This window comes from Gymnoscopelus braueri (assembly GCF_963280865.1).
Source record: "Gymnoscopelus braueri genome assembly, chromosome: 19".
Classification (NCBI taxonomy): domain Eukaryota; kingdom Metazoa; phylum Chordata; class Actinopteri; order Myctophiformes; family Myctophidae; genus Gymnoscopelus; species Gymnoscopelus braueri.
The window spans coordinates 42,371,646-42,392,688 of NC_137621.1; the positions used below are offsets into that span (position 1 = coordinate 42,371,646).

The 21,043-nt window shown below is 41.2% G+C and overlaps 1 protein-coding gene across 2 annotated transcripts in view; it reads left to right on the top strand.

Moving 5' to 3' along the window:
• The window catches only part of ttc7b (tetratricopeptide repeat domain 7B), a 600,383-nt gene that overhangs the window by 24,756 nt on the left and 554,584 nt on the right, over positions 1-21,043 (top strand). For both annotated transcript variants that reach the window (XR_013932176.1, XM_080414915.1), the window contains exons 18-19: positions 9,516-9,656; positions 14,456-14,658. Coding sequence is in view for 1 of the 2 variants with exons in the window: in XM_080414915.1 (XP_080271041.1) it covers positions 9,516-9,656; positions 14,456-14,658 (344 nt within the window). In the remaining variant the exon portion in view is untranslated. The remainder of the gene's footprint in view (positions 1-9,515; positions 9,657-14,455; positions 14,659-21,043) is intronic.

The window sequence follows — 21,043 nt, forward strand, 5'->3', positions numbered from 1 at the left end:
TCCACCTGCCCCCACTCCTCCCTCTCAGGCTCCTTCCCTCAAGTCTCGGAATCAGCACTTTTGTGACCACGCCCCTCCTCTCCGCCAGCCCTGCAGCAAGTGTAATCCACCGTCCGCACCGGTCCTGTTTAGCATGGTGTGGCGTGTGACTCGTTCCCCAGCCGGTGACGGAGCTCGTTGTGTGTTTGCGACCTCACCGGTGTGTGGCGGGAATAGATGCCTCTTTGTTTTAAACGAATGACCTCACAACTATGGCCAACTATAGGAGCCATTCCTTAACTTGACTAACCCCTCATCAAAACTTAGAGTTGAAGCGTGATGGTGTGAAGCTGGAATGACTTCCACTAACCTAAACAAACAGTTTAAATAATACGTTTACATTTTGCCAGTATGTTGTTGATGTAATTGGCTTGGAACCGTTTTACAACCTGAAGGCTCGTTATCAAATATCAATTTAACCTCTGCATTTACAATTTAGGCATTTAGTAGACGCTCTTATCCAGAGCGACTTTATAAGTCAATGGCATGAGCCCTAGTCAACAAACAACTAGGTAAATAGTCACATACAGTAAGTGTAGTGCTTCAAAGAGAAAGATCCCAGGTAAAGGATACCACCAGGTAAACCTCAAACCTTTGTCTACACAGTATGTAGTTCTGCTTTAGCATTGGACTGTTAAAGAAAGGTGACAACCTTGTGAATGTGAATGAAACGGATTGGAACAAAGGAACCGGTCCTTGGTTTAAATAAAGCAAATATTATTCAGCTTAAGCAACAGCATTTAGACTTTTAAGTAGACAATACAGCTTAGCACTGTATCTGAAAGCTTTAGCATTTAAACAGAGGTCAGATCCAAACCTTGTACAATACATGATCATGTCTTTTCCCCCCCACAAAAGCCCCTTGTGCCCCTTGTGTTTTTCAGTTTCTTGTCTGTGCCAATTGTCAGTTCTAATCCAAGGTTGAAGGCAGCATCGTGAATCTACTTTGCCTCAAAATGAAGTCTGTGGGTCATGTAGGGCAAGTCATGTGGTTTCACATGTCTTCTATCAGCCTTTATGGTACAGCCCTTCAAATATCTGCATGTGCAAATGTGGGCGTTCGAGAGTAGTTTATCCAAACGTATGAAAGTTAACCGTTCACACTGGCTTCTGCCTCCTCTTCCCTCACCCCCTCTCCCTTTGTTTTTCTGTTATTTTCGTTTATATTATGGCCCATTATCCTCCTGTTGTCCCGTGAGGCTGTTTCATACCCGCCAGCACCTCAGCTCCTCCAAGCTCTCTCCCCCTGTTTCCTGTTGCCGTGTCTCCCACAAAGCTGCCAGTATTTCAGGAAAATGTATATTGATCCAACTTGGACTGAAAGGTCACCGTACGGCGGGCTTAACACATTCCTGTCGCCAGCATCGAAAGCAAGCTAAATAAAGAGATGAAGTCTCAAATGTTTGCAGAGTAAAATGTAATTTATTTTCAAAGGAGAAAGCTTGACATGCACCTACTATCCGCCAGTAATCTACAGATTACAGTATGAGGGCTATAAAGCAGATTTTCTTTTACTTGTCTCTCTCTGTTTTCCCCTCAGTCAGATGCATTACTTTACAGTTCCAGTATGTCGCTTTGCTATCATTGTTTTGTTTTTTGACCAAACGCTGACACTTACTAGCTACAAGCAAAAGTACCACTGCATCTTGCATACCATGACAATCACGATATTCCTCATGGAATATCTCCCTTATTTAAATGGTTAGAAGCTATGCCTTTTCTCCCACAAAGTCATAGTCTTTTGACAAAAAATTCTATTTTAGTAATCTGAAATGTTTTACTCTTAGTCTACTTTTAGTTGACTAAATACAGTTGATTTAGTTTAAAATGTATTTTGGCAGTTCTTGATGGCGTTGTAATGCCTGATTTATACAGTACTTGGCTGTGTGCCGAAAATAGTCGATCTACAAGCTCACAGCGTGTCGCAGAGTTAAGGGATAAAATGACTTGTCATAGTTCTACTGGATCTCCTCTCCATTAGCCCCTCCCTAACATTTTAGTCAAATTTTTATTTATTGACAAAATTGACAATATTTAGTCATAGTTTTAGCCATCATAGCGTTTATTTAGTTTTCGTTAGTGAAAATACGGTAGTCGATGAACATTTTTCGTCATAGTTTTAGTCGACGAAATTAACACAAACCAATATCGATGTTTTCTTTTCACGCTCATCCCTCTCTATTTCTCTTTCTCATTAACAATCATGTTTCCCTTTTTGTTTTTGTCCTTTTCCCCTTTCCTTCCATCCATCCGATTTCAAGGCGACTTTCAGGAAGCTAACAATCTTGGTTTTTACGCCATGTTTTCTGTTTGTAAGTAGCCATCATAACGCTTATCCATCCACCCATCCATCTGACCCATAAGAATTTCCCTCTGTAGATCCTTGTCCTTCCTTTTTAGGATTCAGATATATGTACAGTATCTGGATAAAAACAATATATCGTTGCTGTCCGGCAGGAACCAGCTAACTCCATTTTTCCGCTTTTGCATTTTTTTCCCCCATAAATCAGGGCCATTGAACACCCTTTACGTCTGTGTGTTGATTAAAAAATATTGAACCAATTAAAAGTATTAAAAACCGCTTCTGACAAAACCAGCTAACTCCATTAGATCCTCAAACTTTCTGTTAAACCAGCTAACTCCACCAAAGGGGGGTGGAGTTAGCTGGTTTAGCTGACTCCAGGCTCCACCCTCTTTTGACCTAATAACCTCATTGTGAGCTTGGAGGTCCATTCAGCTGTTCTTATCAATGATGGACAGAACCTCCTAACTCCACTTTTTTTTGTTTTTATTATTTCCTGAAAAATGAACATTTTGGAGTTAGCTGGTTGCTGCCGGCTGGACAGCAGAGATATCGTAGCTGTCGGGTGGAAACCTCATATGTCCAAAATTGGTACTTTTCAGGATTCAAATTCAAAAGCAAAAGCAAATAATAGCTGATCTACTGTACAAGCTCCAAATGCGTTGGAGCGTCGATCTACTAGCCGGCCTACAAGCTCCAATCTACAAACACTCCAACACTGGAGCTTGTAGATTGCCTATTTTTGCTACTTTAGTGCGACACTGTAGTATGATGAAGTAGCGAATGAAAAAAACATAATGTGAAATATGGAGATTGGAGGTTTATGCAGGACAGCAAACGATATACTGTACATATATCTCCTGCTTTAACTTGATGTCATAGTTCTCCCCTGTAGCCCTTTTTTCTTTACAGCAGACATTTTGTGCCTCAGCTTGTTTACGGTCAAGGAATACACCACAGATAGAGCCTAATGTAGTGAATACTCTCCCCCTGAAATTGTTTGTTTAAAGAGCCTATATGTAAAATAGTTCTGCAGATGAACGACTGACTGTTTTATGAAATTGAGTAGCTGGGAAGTAAGTATAGCTGTAGTTCCCACGTAGCTGAGGCACGATAGCATGCACGAGCTAAGCCAAAACATGCACGTTCCCAGGCAAGTAAGTAACAGTAGTGCTGTATAGGCAAATGTGTAAAATTTACATTTGATTGGTTTAATGCTTTGCATCGTGTGTGTTGGAAAAACATACTGGTAGGAGTTGAAAAATATGCAGACGAGCAATTGCCTTTGGTATGGGGGACACCCAATGGCACAAGTGAAAGCAGCCTATTTTAACAATACCGGCATACACATTGGCACCAGCACTTGCATCCATTGGCACCAGTCATGTATGTGTTCTCCCTGTCTCAGCTATTTGACTGGCTTATTGACTGGCTGACTGACTGACTGACTGACTGACTGACTGACAAGCGGCTTCACCGGCTGTCTGCAAGACTGACAGGTTTAAAGGCTGGCTTGCTGGTTGACTAGTTACTGTAGGTGCCTGAATGGCTGCTGGCAGACATACTGATTGACTGACTTGACTGTCTCACTGATTGCCTAGCTAACAGTCTTGGTGGCTATAGCGTCTGGCTTCTTCTGTCTGTGTGGCTGGCTGACTGTGTCCAGATAATGAGGGGCATGGAATCGACAGTGTCACAGACTGACTGGCTGGCTGGCTGGCTGGCTGGCTGGCCGTTTTGACACCCTCGTCCCCTCACACTTGACAGTCCCACGCACCTTATTACCTTTTTTTTTTTTTAAAGAAAGTACTAGTTGTTCTCGCCGTGCATATGCACCTCCACGCCTGTGTGTGTGCAGTCGGTCGAGCAGAATGCAGCGGGGAAAGCTTATCGGAAGGGGGGTGGGACACGAAAAAAAGAGAGAGAGAAAGCGAGGGAGATAAAGAGAGAGATCGATGAGAGGCCTCAAATGAACACGGCGTCCCTTCAGATGAAGTCGATAAGCTTCAGCGCTCTGGAGAGGACACATCCACCGTGAAAGGAGCGCTATTGACCCGCGTGTATGAAATGTCAGCCCTTCCAACCACACCCTCTGTATCTCTGCACACCTCTCTCTCTGTGTGTGTGTGTGTGTGTGTGTGTGTGTGTGTGTGTGTGTGTGTGTGTGTTGCTCTGGGGCTGCACTTCTGCATGCTGACCTCTTACGCACAACACAACTCTCTCTCTCCCTCGCTGTCTCTGTGTCGCTCTCTCTAGCATTACAAAGTGCCCTTCAAACCGCACTAGTTAACTTTTAATGTTCCCTACTCGTGCGTGCGTGCATGCGTGCACGCTAGTGTTGCCCTTCTCATTTCCCTAAATCCACTTAGCAGAAGCGCTCTTCAGCTCTCTTTCTTTCTTTATTTCTCTCTCTCTCTATCTCTCACACATACTGTACATACACATTTACATTCAACCACACACACACACACACACACACACACACACACACACACACACACACACACACACACACACACACACACACACACACACAGAGCTATGGGAGAGGGTTTTTGGGATATAAATTAAGCCACAGGGTATGCAGAATAATCAGAGACGTCTTAGAGCAAAGAGAAGAAAAGCTTTAAAGTTTAGATCTAACCCTCCAGCTCTCTACAACTTATATACATAACCATACAGTAGTAATCATTCTGTACATCTGGCTGTCCAAATTATTTTATTATTATGACCACTAGGGGCACCCAAACTGATATTTTTTTGTGTCACCCCACTTAATTTTCTGCAGGGCCCTTTCTGACCTGTCACAGTTCTGGTTTGCTGCAGTTTCTATATATATCCTATTGTGTTCGAGGAGTGATAATGACTCTGTGCCATTTCAATTCGGTATTTAACCTGACTGATCATTTTGATTCTCTGAAATCTTCAAAAGAGTAACATTGAGGCCTTTTGTAGGACAAGGCATGCAGTGGTGGAAAAAGTACTCACATTTTGTACTTATGGTAAATAAAAGTATCAATACTGCAATATAGAAATACTCTGTTACAAGTAAAAGTCTGGAATTCAAAATGTACTTGAGTAAAAGTACAAAAGTATTGGCATCAAAATGTACTTAAAGTACCAAAAGTAAAAGTACAAAATGTTTGAAAATAGCCGATCTAGAAGCTCACAACGCGTCGCATCGCGACGCGTTGTGAGCTTGTAGATCTGCTATTTTCAAATAGCCTAGGTATGAAATGGGGCTAAAGTGGTTAATGTATGTTTTACAATGTAATAACTCTGAGATGTAGTGGAGTAAAAGTAAAAGTATTGAATATTGGAAATACTCTAGATACATACATTAGACAGGGTCCCCACGGTCATGAAATTCCTGGAAATATTTTGAAATAAAAAAAAAAAAAATCCAGTACTGGAAAAGTTTTGGAATTGATCAAAGGTCCTGGAATTTATCAAGGGTCCTGGAAAAATATTTGGCTATGCATTGTTTTTGGCTATTGATTTTTTTTAATACAAAACATTTTCATAAGCATGTATAACATTAACGAAATATGTAACATAAGTAGTTTTTCGCCGAACGGGCTGTGTAACACCCATCCGCACTGCCAGCGATGCGACGCGAGTGGGCAATGAAATCTCATTAAAATACATGTTTTTGAATGAGACCGTCCTGACCTACGGGAGCGACAACGAACCGTGCAACGACGTCGTCCACCCCTCCTATTTTCGTTCGCAGGGTCTCTATTTGAGCGAGGTTTCGCGGCTGTGTCCCGCCCCCGTTTTATTTATTGATTAAATACTTTATTAACAGATTTGTAAACGGTACAGAGGTAGGATTTGACAATGGTTGTTAAAAGGATAACACAAAAAACCCTAAAGGAACGTGTTTCCATTGTGGACCTGGTTGAGATCTGCACACTGCTTTGCCATAGAGTGAATTTTTTTTTGTTGCTTTGTGCCTGTTCGATATACATCTATAGTATAGGCTATTCTTTTTTATCGTCAGACGTTTTATAAAGAGTGGAGGAACTTGGATTTTCAAATACCTATGGTGGACGGACAACACATCATCTATACTGCACATCACTTTGTTCTTCATATTTGAGGATTGTTCTAAACACAGTAGGCTAGGCCTATAGTGAGACCCTCATTACTTCATATTTTATTTATAGCCTATAAAGTTCAAACGACCACCATCAAACAGTAGGCTACAGTGAGTGAAAAAAGCTCCGCTATTCAGTGGTGGAAGAAGTTGGCAGATATCATATTTTACTTAAGTAAAAGTAGCAAACATGGGAAGAAATAGGCTACTCTGTTACAACAAGTAAAAGGCCAATGTTCAGTAAAAGTACAAAAGTATTGGCATCAAAATATACTTAAAGTACCTAAAGTAAAAGTAGGCTACTAAAATGTTTGAAAATAGGTAGCAGATCTACAAGCTCACAACACATGGTGATGCATTGTGAGCTTGTAGATCGGCTATTTTCAAATGTATAAAATTGGGCTAAAGTGGTTAATGTATGTTTTATAATTTAATATTGTAAATCTGCAAAGTAACTAACTAAAATTTTCAAATAATTGTGTAGTGGAGTAAAAGTAGGAATATTTGCCTCTGAGATGTAGTGGAGAAGTAAAAGTATTGAAATGTGGAAATACTAAAGTAAAAATAACTCAAAATTGTATTTAAGTAGGCCTACAGTACTTGAGTACATGTACTAGTTACTTTCCACTTCCACCACAGCCGCTATTACGGATGCCATAATGAGTCTTCCAGTGAGCTATGCCCTAATTTTGCACGAAATGTTGAAGGAAATTGTACTATTCTATGCTTTATTTTTGCTACACTGCCTATCTTGGGGCATTGTACATAGGAGTAAAAGACACATTATTGCGCTGAACGATTGTTATATAGGCCTGGAAATTGGGCTAAATATTCTGGAAAAGTTTTGGAAAAGTTTTGGAAATTCATTGCTAAAAATGTGTGGGGACCCTGATTAGATAAAAAGACGGCTGTATATGCGCAGTTCTTTGTTCAAATTGAACTCTTCAGGTAATTGTTGTACGGCGCCTTTTATTTTAGCCAAACCTGCATTACTTTGTAAATGTCTCTTCTCAGTGGCGATTTCCTTGTGGAGATATGGCACTTGACAAACGCACTTGTTTCTCTTCCTCCTGCAGTACCATTTGCTTTACTTAGGCTCCACATGCACTCGCATACAGACAGTGATGTAGTGGTGAATGACAGCTCTTCTCATAGTGTCACTCCTGGCCGTAGCTGAATCGGAAGCTCGCTGGTTTGTCCCTCGGCTCGCCCAGTCAAAGTGGCCCTGATCGCTTAGAGGGGTTTTCAACAGGGGGTCCGGGACCCCTGGAGTGACTACAAGGGGGTTGCCAAATGTTTTTGCGATTGGATTATGTGACAGGGGGTCTTCAACGATTGAGCAGGGACCCTTAGTGCATATTGTATAAAATTGTGTTGCATTTTCAACTTTTCCATACATTTCATAAAGGACTTCAGTTCATTGACTATCATCAGTGTTGTGGAAATGTATGTTTTTTTTTGTTTATTTCAGACATTCAACCACTTAAACCCTCAATACTTAGTAAACTTAGCCTTTGGCTATGTACTTGGTCTGCTCCTTTTTCCCGCTACACCAAACGTCTTATGCGAGGCGTTGTGAGCTTGAGATCGGCTATTTTCGGCTAAGGTTCCCCTCAGAATAGGGATGCTAGAGTTAAGTGGTTAACTCTCTCAGTGCCACAAAACGAGTTATCCCGAGTTTTTTCTGAATGCCCTCAGTGCCAAGAACGAAAAATTAAAGGTAGGGTAAGTGATTTGCTTTGGTTAAAATAAGTGTTAAATAGCTCTATATTCTGATAGTACTCATTGCTATAGAGTGTTTGTTCAGTATTAGGAGTCTCCTTGTCTCTCCACCTCTTTATTAAACAGAAAATGCATTTTCGTTTCAGTTTCAGTTTCATTTCCAATTGTATCCAACCAGGACAGAGAACTCAATCAGGATACAGATTAAACAAGTGAAATTGGAAGTGATGACACTAAGAAATGAGCAGACAAAATTGGAACTGGAACACTATACAAATTAAGCTTAAAAATGGGTACTTTCTCCTGATTGGCTGAGATTTTGACACCTACCTAAAATGTATTTTCTGTTTATTAAAGAGCTGGAGAGACAGGGAGACATCTGTTACTGAAAAAACACTCTATAGCAATGATTACTATCAGAATATAGTATTTTAACCTTTTAACAAAATACTTTTAGTTTTAACCAAAAAATATCACTTACCCTACCTTTTGTATAAAAAAAAAAATAATAATTTGCTGGCACAGTATGAACATATTTTTTTATTTCATTGGCACTGAGAGAGTTAATGTAAAAAAAAGAAGTTTGCGCCCCACTGAGGTAACTCTAAGGACCTCCTACGGGTCCCAGACCCCCTGTTGAAGACCCTTGGGTCTGTGGTGGACGGCCGTAAAATTTTGGTCGTGGTGGATGTTTTGTCTGAAAAGCAGGTAAACTGTGTGTAGCTTGTGCGTGCTCCTCCATCACTTTACATCCCGGTGCACACCTCCATGTGAATTGAGACACGACAACGTGCAAGTGGAAAGCCACTCATTGGAAACCACGGTATAGATTGTCAGTTAGAAGGCCATCATCACAGAGTCACTCCACATCACTAATCCTGCCAGCGTTCTGTGTTCCTACTGATCCCAGTACGGTGTGATGCAGTGTAATATATAATATGCTTGATGAACGGATGTACAGTAGGTTGTAATGCTTTTAGGCTGTAGTGGTATGGAAGTACCACCAGGCGGCCATCTTAATAACCTCTCTCTCTCTCGCTCTTTCTTTCTCTTTCTCTATCTCTCTCTACATCTCTCTCTCTCTCTACATCTCTCTCTACATCTCTCTCTACATCTCTCTCTACATCTCTCTCTCTCTCTCTCTCTATACATCTCTCTCTCTCTATACATCACTTTCTCTCTCTCTCTATACATCACTTTCTCTCTCTCTCTATACATCACTTTCTCTCTCTCTATATACATCACTCTCTCCCTCCCTCCCTCCCTCTCTCTCCCTCTCTCTCACACTGTCTGTCTCTCTCCTACTCTGTCCCGTCTGTCTGTCTGTCTCTCTGACTGACTGTCTGTCCTCAGGTTCGGTCCATGCGACGTCCATAGCAGCCAGTCGCGTGGAGCAGGCTCTGTCAGAGGTGGCCTCCTCCCTGCAGAGCAGCGCTGCCAAACACGGCCCCCTGCACCCCTGGATGACTCTGGCCCAGATCTGGCTGCATGCAGGTAAGCCTTCTATCTAGGGGGTGCAAAACAGTTCATACAACTAATCAATGTAATCGATTATAAAACTATTTATAATTACATAATGTGATCGATTGATGATCGATCTCTATTTGGGGCATGTCACGTCAATTGGCTATTTTCACCACTTTTTTGCACGGCACTGTTGTGTGATTAAGTATAAAATGGGGCTTAAGTCGATAATCGATTTGTTTATATATAATTTTTCAAATGATAAAAAAACACACTTCATTATTCAAATGAATCATAGAACAATCGCTAAGAAGATAATCTTCAAAGATTCTGACGGAATGCAATTTATTTTATTTGAAAAGCTTAATTTTTTGTTTAGTTTTTTTCATCATCGGGTCAAGTTCTTTGGAGACTATAAAATATAAGCTAGATTTAGTAGCTTTGAAAGTTACGCCTCAGTTTAGGGGCCCTGGGGGAGGCGTGTGAGCTTGACAATCAATGTAAGAAATGTCAACTACAATGGTAAGACTTAAAGCCATCATTAATGAAAAGCTAAGAAGCCATTTGCAAGAGGCTCAGTCTGTGAGTTCAGGTTATCGATTGTTGTATGATTGTGGGAGAGCAGAACACAAAGGTTAGAGCCTCAATGTGAAATTTCTTCAACTGGTTGGCTGTATGTAGAACAGCAGAAATATAGGTTTAGAATGATAATACCTAAACATACATCCTAACAGTGGTGTAAAGTAACTAAGTACATTTACTCAAGAACTGTACTTAGGTACACTTTTGAGGATTTTTTACTTTACTGGAGTATTTCCAACTTTTACTTCTACTCCACTACATCTCAGAGGTAAATGTTGTACTTTTACTCCACTACAATTATTTGAAAACTTTAGTTACTAGTTACTTTTCAGATATAAATTATTATATTATAAAACACACATTAACCACTTAGTCCTGTTTTATACATAGGCTATTTGAAACTAGCCGATCTACAAGCTCACAACGCGTCGCGACGCGTTGTGAGCTTGTAGATCTGCTATTTTCAAACATTTTTGTACTTTTACTTTTGGTTCTTTAAGCACATTTTGTTGCCAATACTGTTGTACTTTTACTCAAGTCAATTTTGAATTCTGGACTTTTACTTGTAACAGAGTATTTCTATATTGCAGTATTGGTACTTTTACTTAAGTTAAGTTAACAATTTGAGTACTTTTTCCACCACTGCATCCTAAACATATTAGCATGGAGAACTTCTTTCATGCTTTTTCGCAAATCACAGATTGGGACTTGGCCTAACAGAAATGTACAGTCGTGAGATTAGTTTCTGCTTTAATCCCTGGGCACCCATATAAACAAATAAATTCACCCCCACCAGCACACACATGTGTCTTATTCGCTGCGGACGGGACGCTACACACATTCATGCACTCACGCCCTGTGCATACAGTTACGTGTACACGTAGTGCGTGTGCACACACACAGCGTCTGTGTGTTACAAAAGCCTTTATCAGCCTTTTGCGGGCATACGCATGCCGTGCGCATGCGTGGACACGAGTGCACGACAAGAAAAGAAACTTGTCTTGTGAAAAGCTCTGTATTTTCAACAGCACATACACAACTGCAGACATCTGCACTCTCACACACACACACACACACACACACACACAGGGAGAGAGGTTGTTTGTGTTCCTATTTATCTCTCTAGCTGGTAGCCACATCCTGTCGGGGACAGTCATTTCCTGCCTGGCGACACAGCTAATGAAATCATCCAATCACTGGACAGATAGACAGCCAGGCTAGACAGCGATCACCTGCTGCTCAATCTGCTCGCTCTCTTCTCTCCTCCCCCTCTGTGTCATCAGTCGATACAAGTCGGGAACAATGCAAGGGCGGGATTGTATGACCCATCCCCGTCATGCAATACCCGTTGTCAGAGTAGCCGATGTACCGGTCTGTCTGTCTGTCTGTGCACCTTTTATGTCCATATATGGAGTTCCGTGTCAGGCATGCCCAGTGGTGGAAAAAGTACTCAGATATTTTACTTAGGTAAAAGTATCAATACTGCAATATAGAAATACTCCGTTAAAAGTAAAAGTCTGGAATAAAAAAAATACTTGAGTAAAAGTACAAAAGTATTGGTATCAAAATGTACTTAAAGTACCAAAAGTAAAAGTACTAAAATATTTCAAAATAGCCGATCTACAAGCTCACAACGCGCCGCTTTGCGACGCGTTGTGAGCTTGTAGATTGGCTATTTTCAAATAGCCTATGTATAAAATAGGGCTAAAGTGGTTAATGTATGTTTTATAATATAATAATTGCAAAGTAACTAGTAACTAAAGTTTTCAAATAATTGTAGTGGAGTAAAAATACAAGATTTGCCTCTGAGATGTAGTGGAGTAGAAGTAAAAGTACTGAAAATTGGAAATACTCAAGTAAAGTCAAAACACCTCAAACTTGTACTTAAGTACAGCACTTGAGTACATGTACTTAGTTACTTTACACCACTGGGCATGCCCACGTATGGTGTCCAGGCAATTATTTTTTAGATCCGCTGGTCCAACCGACTTTGCACTCGGCGCATCATTTCCCTCGGGTCCTCTGTGACACGCGCGGCAAGTTTGAAGTCGATCACTATTTAAAATAGTGAAAATAGACGATCTATACAAGTTCACAACGGACGTTGTGAAATTGTAGATCGGCTATTTTCACTCCTGTATGATGAAGTAGGGCGTTCATGTAAGTGAAAAATGTAAAAAGTTTAAATGCAAGGTTTCTGCCCGACAGCAACGATATATGGGGTTCTATGGGCTGATGGGCTAAAACATCCATTGTGGGGTATATATCATTTTCTTTTAAATAATGTATATTTAATTTATTTATCCGGGAGTATTCTTGAGGAGTGTATGCAGCAAACACTTGAACGGTGACAAGTTAAACTTCACCACCAGGGGATGCTAAGTATCTTAGTTCTCTTGCTTTTTTAACTTGCAGTGGTGTGTATCTTAAGGGTTTTTTATCGTGCATTATGTTCAAAGGTTAGTCTATAAAATGCAATATATCCTCATAGAGAGCAGCTGAAGTGAGCCCAGTAGGGAAATTGAATGTCTTGCGGTTGCTTTTGAGGGAGCAGCCTGGGAACGGGAGTGGACTGTTGACAGTGTTGCCATGTCTGCTTATTATTTAAGCGACTTTGGGCTTGTTTTTCTTCAAAGTCGCTTGTAAATATTGGTCCTTTTTTGGAGCTTGTTTCTAAAGTGTAGTTGCTTATTTGGGCTTGCCTCCTAATGTTGTTTAACCCTGTGGTCCTCACACATTTTCATGTCAAGGACCCACAAATTAATGTTTTTTTTTGCCAGGGACCCCCCCCCCCCCCCCCCATACAAGATTTGTGTATTTAATATTTTAAAAATATTCCACATTTATTTTTCAAGCTTTATTTTGAAAACAGCAGATCTAGAGCCGCTACTTTCAAATAACTAATTGTACAGTCTCTTCTTTCGGGCTTGTGTTTTGTAGACCTGGCCACTTGTTTGTCTCGCAAAATCTGGCAACGCTGAGCACTGTAATGCATGGCATGTAGCGGCCGGGGATGGTGGAAAATATTGGCTGTGGTTATTGGACGTGTTAAAGGAGGAAGCTGTCTTGTGGAAATGAATGTTTGGTCATAGTTCACACCAGGTCACCGACCACAATCCTCGTTTTATTGGCCGTATGTCGGCTTTATTAGCTCTGGGAAATAGAATCTCACACACGTAACACTGTTTGTGTTCTGTCTACCACTTCCTATGTCCCTGTTCCTCTCTCTCTGTCTCTCTCCCTGGCTGTGTCTAGGCCTAATGTCACAATTATTACATAATGGCCTAATTGTAATTATTTGAGATAATCACAATTATTTTGCATAATCGTTGCCACGTTGAAATATGTTCATATATTTTCAAACATTTTTTAAAATAGTGGAAATAGCCGATCTACTAGATCACAACGTGTCTGTCTGAACAAACAGACGGGTACTCTGACAAAGCCCCCAACACTATGACTCAGACATATTGGTCAGATGGGCAGTGCCACGTAGGTGTGGGACCTAGATGTACCGAACCTGTAGTATTTAAATAAATATCAGAATCGCCGATCTACGAGCTCACAACGCGTTATTTTTTGGAATTTTTTGAAAATGTATGGACATTTTTCAACATGTTCACATACGTTTACATTAGTTGGAGGCCCACACTAACCACAAACAGGGGGTCCTTGAAATTAAAAGGTAGTGAACCAGTGCATTTACAGTAACGCAGTGGTGGAAAGTAACTACGTACATTTACTCAAGTACTGTATTTAAGTACAATTTTAGGTACTTTTATTTCCAATGTTCTATATGTTTACTTCAACTCTAGAGATGTTTACTACATCTCAGAGACAAATATTGTACTTTTACTGTACTACAATTATTTAAAAACTTTAGTTACTTTGTAGATTTAGATTATTATCACAAAACATGCATTAACCACTTTTTTTATTTACACTTTGGCTATTTGAAAATAGCCAATCTGCTATTTTCAAAAGATTTGTATTAATTTGACACATAATGATAACTTGTGAAATGGGACATTCTGCGTAATGAGTACTTTAACTTTTGGTACTTTAAATATATTTTGATGCCAATACTTTAGTACTTTTACTCAAGTAAATTGTGATTACCGGACTTTTACTTGTAACAGAGTGTTTCTACATTGCAGTGTTGATACTTTTACTTAAGTAAAAAAAAAAAATAGTACTTTTTCCACCTCTGCAGTAACGTCACATCACTGTGTCTCTCTGTCCCATAGCGGAGGTGTACATCGGCATGTCCAAGCCGGCCGAGGCCACAGCGTGCACGCAGGAGGCCTCCAACCTGTTCCCCACCTCGCACATGGTGCTGCACATGCGCGGCCAGGTGGCCGAGCTGCGCGGCAACATGGACGAGGCCAAGCGCTGGTACGAGGAGGCCCTGTCCATCAACCCCACACACGTCAAGACCATGCAGAGACTGGTGAGTGGTCCGGGAGTTCTGGATCAATCGGTAACCGATGAGGCAATGGGAGTCGGAAGACAATATTTATTATAGGTGGTGATGGTTATGATTTTAAACCGTTCAGACCTGGGAATGCATCTGTATCACTTTTAAGATGTCTTTGGGCTTTTCAAAAATAGCAGATCTGCTATTTTTGAAAAAAAATCGTGGAAGTTTCTGCAAATCTTTTGAATATATAATTTTGTACTCAAATCTTTGCTTCTGGGGGTCCCTGGAACAAAATATTTTGAGATGGGGGGAGGGGGTCCGTGGCCAAATACATATCATTGTGGGGGTCCTTGACATGAGCGCCACTAATATAGCAACTATAGTTTTTCAGAAAACTGTTAGGATTTAGAAGACATTTGTAGAATCCCCCAGAAGCAAAGATTTGAGTTACAAATGTTTGCCTTAAAAATATATATATATTCAAAGATTTGCACAAATTTACACGATTTTTCAAAAATAGCAGATCTACAAGCTCGTAGCGCGGCACTCGGTGCCGCGCTACGAGCTTGTATATCTGCTATTTTTGAATAGCCAATTCAAAGAAATCTTAAAATGACACAGATTCTTTCCCGGTCTAAATGGGTTAATGTACATGGTATCATGGGGAGAAAGAAGTACGTTATAGACACACAGTCTGACACAGATAGGTGGTCCGGTAGTTCTGCCAACGAGCACAGGGACACTAGCTGCTAAGGACAAGATTGAACCATAACAAGACAGGCTCTACCAAAACAATAGCCTAAATTCTCCCTCAATGTCCTCCTTTTTGATCATAAGATCAACTATCTAAACACATCCAGGAAGAATTATCTCAGTATCACACATGCCCCAAAAAACCTTCGTGCCTAGTAGTGGTTCTCAAAGTGGGGTGCGGGCCAGGGGCGTCAATTGGGTATGGCAAGGTACCAGGCAATAAAATAAATAAATAAATAATAATTATATAAAAAAATCATGAATAGTAGTGTTTGTATTGTGTTATAGGTATAATGCATAGTTTTCTATGCATTTCGGGGGTTTTGGGGGGATTGACCCCCACATTTTTTGAGGGGTCCCTTATTTTAATATCTGGGAGTTGGCAACCCTAACCTTGCCATACTTTAGCTTTTGCTGAACTGACGCCACTGGTGCGGAGACAGTATGTAAGCAACACAATTGTAGCTAATAAAATGAATAACAGATGTGTAACGATTTTAGGTGTGCCAAATGTGCAATGACAATACTGTTGACTACAGCCTATGCTCGCTCATTAGCACAGCCATGGCTCTGGGCACACCTAAATCTAACACACCCGTTAGTAATTAGATTGGCTGCAGCTGCGTTTGCTTACCAGCCTGCCATGTTTTTTTACCCTTTGGCAGTTTTTTAACCCGCACAAGAAAACAAACCACAAAATCAACATGAGGTTTCACTTGAGGCTTAAAGACTGGAACTTGTTTATGCTTTCAAGACTTGTTGACACCTCTGAGAAGAGAGTTAACGTTTCGTGGCTAATGGAATGCAATGAAACGCTGTACCCGCTGGCGTTCCCATCAATGCAAAATATAAAACGTTACAACAAGGGTGTCTGGGGGACACTGGCCCACCGCCGCCGCAGAGACCCCGGGTCAATTCCTGGCAGCAAAGACAAATTGGCAGGATCATGTCCTTGTTTCTACACCAGTGACCCCTACTGGTTGGTCGGGGTGCTTGTTCAGTGGGGACCAAACAGTGGAGTTTGGGGGGTCATGCCTATGTTCCCTCAGCCCTATGTTCCCTCAGCCCTATGTTCCCTCAATCCCTAACAATTTTATTTTATCCAAATTAGTCCCTATTTTCCCTCAGCCCTATGTTCCCTCAACATTATGTTCCCTCATCCCAAATTAGACCCTATGTTCAATCAGCCCTATGTTCCCTCATCCCAAATTAGACCCTATGTTCCCTCAGCCCTATGTTCCCTCATCCCAAATTAGACCCTATGTTCCCTCGGGCTCCCCAAGGTATCCCCCAAAGGTATAAAGGTATAAGACTATATATAGATATATTATTATAAGTTATAAGACTTCATAAACTTTGTTATAAGTTGTTATGCATGATTATGAAAAGTGGTATAAGGCTTTATAAGTGCATTATTATGCAATATAAATGTGATTATAATGCATTATAGACCCGACCTTAATATATAGTCATACCCTTTTTTCCTGGTATGGCATTCTGGGCAGTGAGACCTGTCTCCCCCCACCACACACACACACACACACACACACACACACACACACATTTTTCTTTACACCGATGATGATGGTGACCACAACATTAAATTGTACGTGTTGAAAGCATATGTTCTGGGGGTACGTATACGTGTACATTATGTCATGAGGAAAACTTGAGGGAATATAAGTTTTGGTTAGAACTGATTCAAAACTAGAGTCTCTGCTATAATAGGCCAATGTGAAAAGGGTTCCATTTCTTCTTAGGCTTTTCACAGCAATCGGACACTGCATTCATGATTTTGTTCCAAAAATGTGGTTTGCTAAATTAGACCTGCTGGTGGCGCTACAACAGGCCAATGTGAAAAGGGGGCATTTCTTCCTCGGCCTAGTGGGAATGTGCGTACAAAATTTCACGGAAATCGCACACTACGTTCATGATTTGAGGAATTTTGTTCAAAACAGACCTATCCTGCAAACTTTGTAAGTCAATGTTAGGCAAGTAGGATGGAATATTAAATATCGGACACATCCATCTTGATCACATGACTATAGAGATACTGTGTACCGATTTGCGTGTTTTTTGGACAGAAAAACATTTGTGAACAATATGAACAATAAAGCACAGTCCAGAAAATTGGTATAAAAAAAAATACCAACAGATAACATCTTCACTCTTCGAAGTCAGCCAGCATATTCCCTTGCTAATGTCACATGGCTGTATAAACCACACAGGCCTTGATTGGCTTGTAGTCCCTCTCACCCCATCAGTAACATGATTGGCCAAACTTAATTGCTTTGACCTGGTCAGCTAAGACACATTAAACTATATGTATAGTTTCTCTCATCAATTCAAATTCAAACAGCTGTGAAACTGACTGATGTTAAATTATATTGATAATTGTCTCCGCCAGGCCGAAAGGCATGGCGAGAGAGTATGTTTTGCCCACTGTCCGTCCGTCCGTGTGTCCGTCCGTGTGTCCGTCCGTGTGTGTGTCCGTCCTTCTGTCTGCGAGCAGCTAATCTACGCCACCGTTGGCCCGGTCGCTGTGAAACTGCGCACACACACTCCCTGAATGCCACAGCAGAACCTCTGCCCCACATTTTTCAGATCAGCCTGTCATAGCGCCACCATGAGGCCGACTTTTGCAAAACAATTTTTTTGATATTACTCTTACAGATTGTGTCCAAACAACATGCAAATCGGTACACAATATGTCTATAGTCATGTGATCAAGATGGATGTGTCCAATATTTCATATTCCATCCTACTTGGCTACATTGGCTTCCAAAGTTTGCAGGATAGGTCCGTTTTCAACAAAATTCCTCAAATCATGAACGCAGTGTGCGATTTCCGTGAAATTTTGCACGCACATTCCCACTAGGCCGAGGAAGAAATGCCACCTTTTTCACATTGGCCTGTTATAGTGCCACCAGCAGGTCTAATTTAGCAAACCACATTTTTGGAACAAAATGCCTCAAATCATGAATGCAGTGTCCGATTACCGTGCAAGGCCTAAGAAGAAATGGCACCCTTTTCACATTGGCCTATTATAGCGCCACTAGGAGGCCATAATAACCTACCTGACCTGGCGGAGACTTGTGCTCCGAGGAGCACTTTTTCTAGTTTCTCATCAATTCAAATTCAAACAGCTGTGAAACCTATAGCTACCTATAACAACAGCTGCAAAGAATTACTGATCATTGCAGTGAACTATCATCACAGCTAATAAAGTAAAATATTAATAATAATAATACATGTCTATACTAATATAAAGCTTTTGTAAATATCCAAAACAACTATATTACAAAAAAATGAGTTTAAAGGTATAATAAGCTAAGTAAAACAAACAATTAAAGGGGGATTTAAATGAGTACAAACAAAGTTCTGATATACAGACATGAACATTATACAGTCAAATTAATACGGGTTGGATATATATGGCGGGGGGTCCTCCCCCAGAAACTTTTTAACACAGCAGATAGGTCATAGGAAAATGATGGGTAAATTATTTTATTTTATCCATTACAAACTTAAACTTATAGAAATCGTTTTGATGACTGATACTGATCGTGACTATGATACTGACCATGATGCTGACCATGATGCTGACCATGATACTGACCATGATTCTGACCATGATTCTGACCATGATGCTGACCATCATGCTGACCATGATGCTGACCATCATGCTGACCATCATGCTGACCATGATGCTGACCTTGATTCTGACCATGATGCTGACATGATACTGACATGATACTGACCATGACCATGATACTGACCATGATGCTGACCATGATACTGACCATGACCATGATACTGACCATGATGCTGACCGTGATACTGATCGTGATGCTGACATGATACTGACATGATACTGACCATGATACTGACCATGATACTGTCATGATACTGACATGATACTGACCATGATTCTGACCATAATGCTGACCATGATAATGACATGATACTGACATGATACTGACCATGACCATGATACTGACCGTGATGCTGACCGTGATACTGATCGTGATGCTGACGTGTATATAGGCAATGGGCATGGCATGTCACAAAAAGTACATTTATGACATCTCAAAAAGAGGAGGATGGATTTATGCATAACTTTGTGTGAGTTTGTCATAGGCTAAGGAATCAGTTCTTCCTTAGCCTATGACAAACTCACACAAAGTTATGCATAAATCCATCCTTATCATAAATGTAATTTTTGTGACATGCCATGCCCATTGCCATGCCAACTCTTGGCAAAAATACATGGATTTTTAAATATATCTTGCTAGAAATATCTTATAACAAACAGACAGACAGACAGACAAGACAAAACATTAGAATATTACATAGGGCTGATGGGACATAAGGCTGAAGGAACATAGGGCTGAGGGAACATAGGGCTGAGGGAACATAGGGTCTATTTTGGGATGAGGGAACATAGGGCTGAGGGAACATAGGGTCTGTTTTGGGATGAGGGAACATAGGGCTGAGGGAACATAGGGCTGAGGGAACATAGGGCTGAGGGAACATAGGGCTGAGGGAACATGGGGCTGAGGGAACATAGGGTTGAGGGAACTTGAGTACGCTCCCGAGTTTGGCAGAGACCGAGACCACAGTACACATGGGAGAACTGGCATTGACTAAGAATTTGTTGTTAATAACCTGCCTGGTTAAAATAGGTTGAACTGGAAAAGTGTGCTCCTCAGAGTACAGGTCAAGTCATAGCCAACTGGAATGGAATATGAAGAATCTGACTGGTGCGTTGATCACATTACTCCAGAGATCATGTGTCCCGATTTGTGTGAGTTTTGGACTGAAATTGCAGGAGTAGTAGAAGCAAAGAGTGTGTTTTGAAGAAAATGCTAAATGACTGGCTAAATCTGATCTGGCACAAATGGCAGTGGCCTATTATGTGGTGTTGCGTCATGGCCGGACGGACAAGAGCAAAAACATAGTCTCGGACATTCGGCCGTCCGGCCTGGCAGAGACGATAAGGGAAAACAAAAAGGGAAAAACACAAAAAGAAACTGTTACAGGTACACCAAAAAAAGATACAAGGACAGATACAGTACGGTACAGTACGAACCAGATGCTGTTGTGAACAAACTATATGGAGACTGCAAGCTGGGAAGATGATACACACATCTCCTTCTCTGTGCCCTTCTCTCTCTGTCTCTCTCTCTCTCTCTGTATCTCTCTCTCTCATCTCCTCCTTGTTGCTGGTCTCCTGAGAATTCAACCGATCTCCTTCTATCCTCTCACACTCTGCTGCCTGCCATTGTGTGTGTGTGTGTGTGTGTGTGTGTGTGTGTGTGTGTGTGCCAGTGCCCTTGTTTATATAAACGTGTGTGTGTGCGTGCGTGCGTGCGTGTGTGTGCTTCCAGCTCACAGTAATTACCCATACTCCGCAGGGAGTGTCTGAGCAGACCTTGTGGGAAGTGGGGGGCAGTCTCTCCCTCTACTTCTCCTATTCCTTCCATACCTCTCTTCCCCCATCTCTCCACACTTAACTCTCTGGCCCTCAATTAGTCCCTCTGCCCCTCTTTACACTGTCTTCACATACCACTTACCATTAACACTCACTCCATCCCTCTCCCCCCCCGCCCGCATCCAGCAAGTCTAGTAAATGACTGAATCTTTCTTTGTTTTCTCTCTC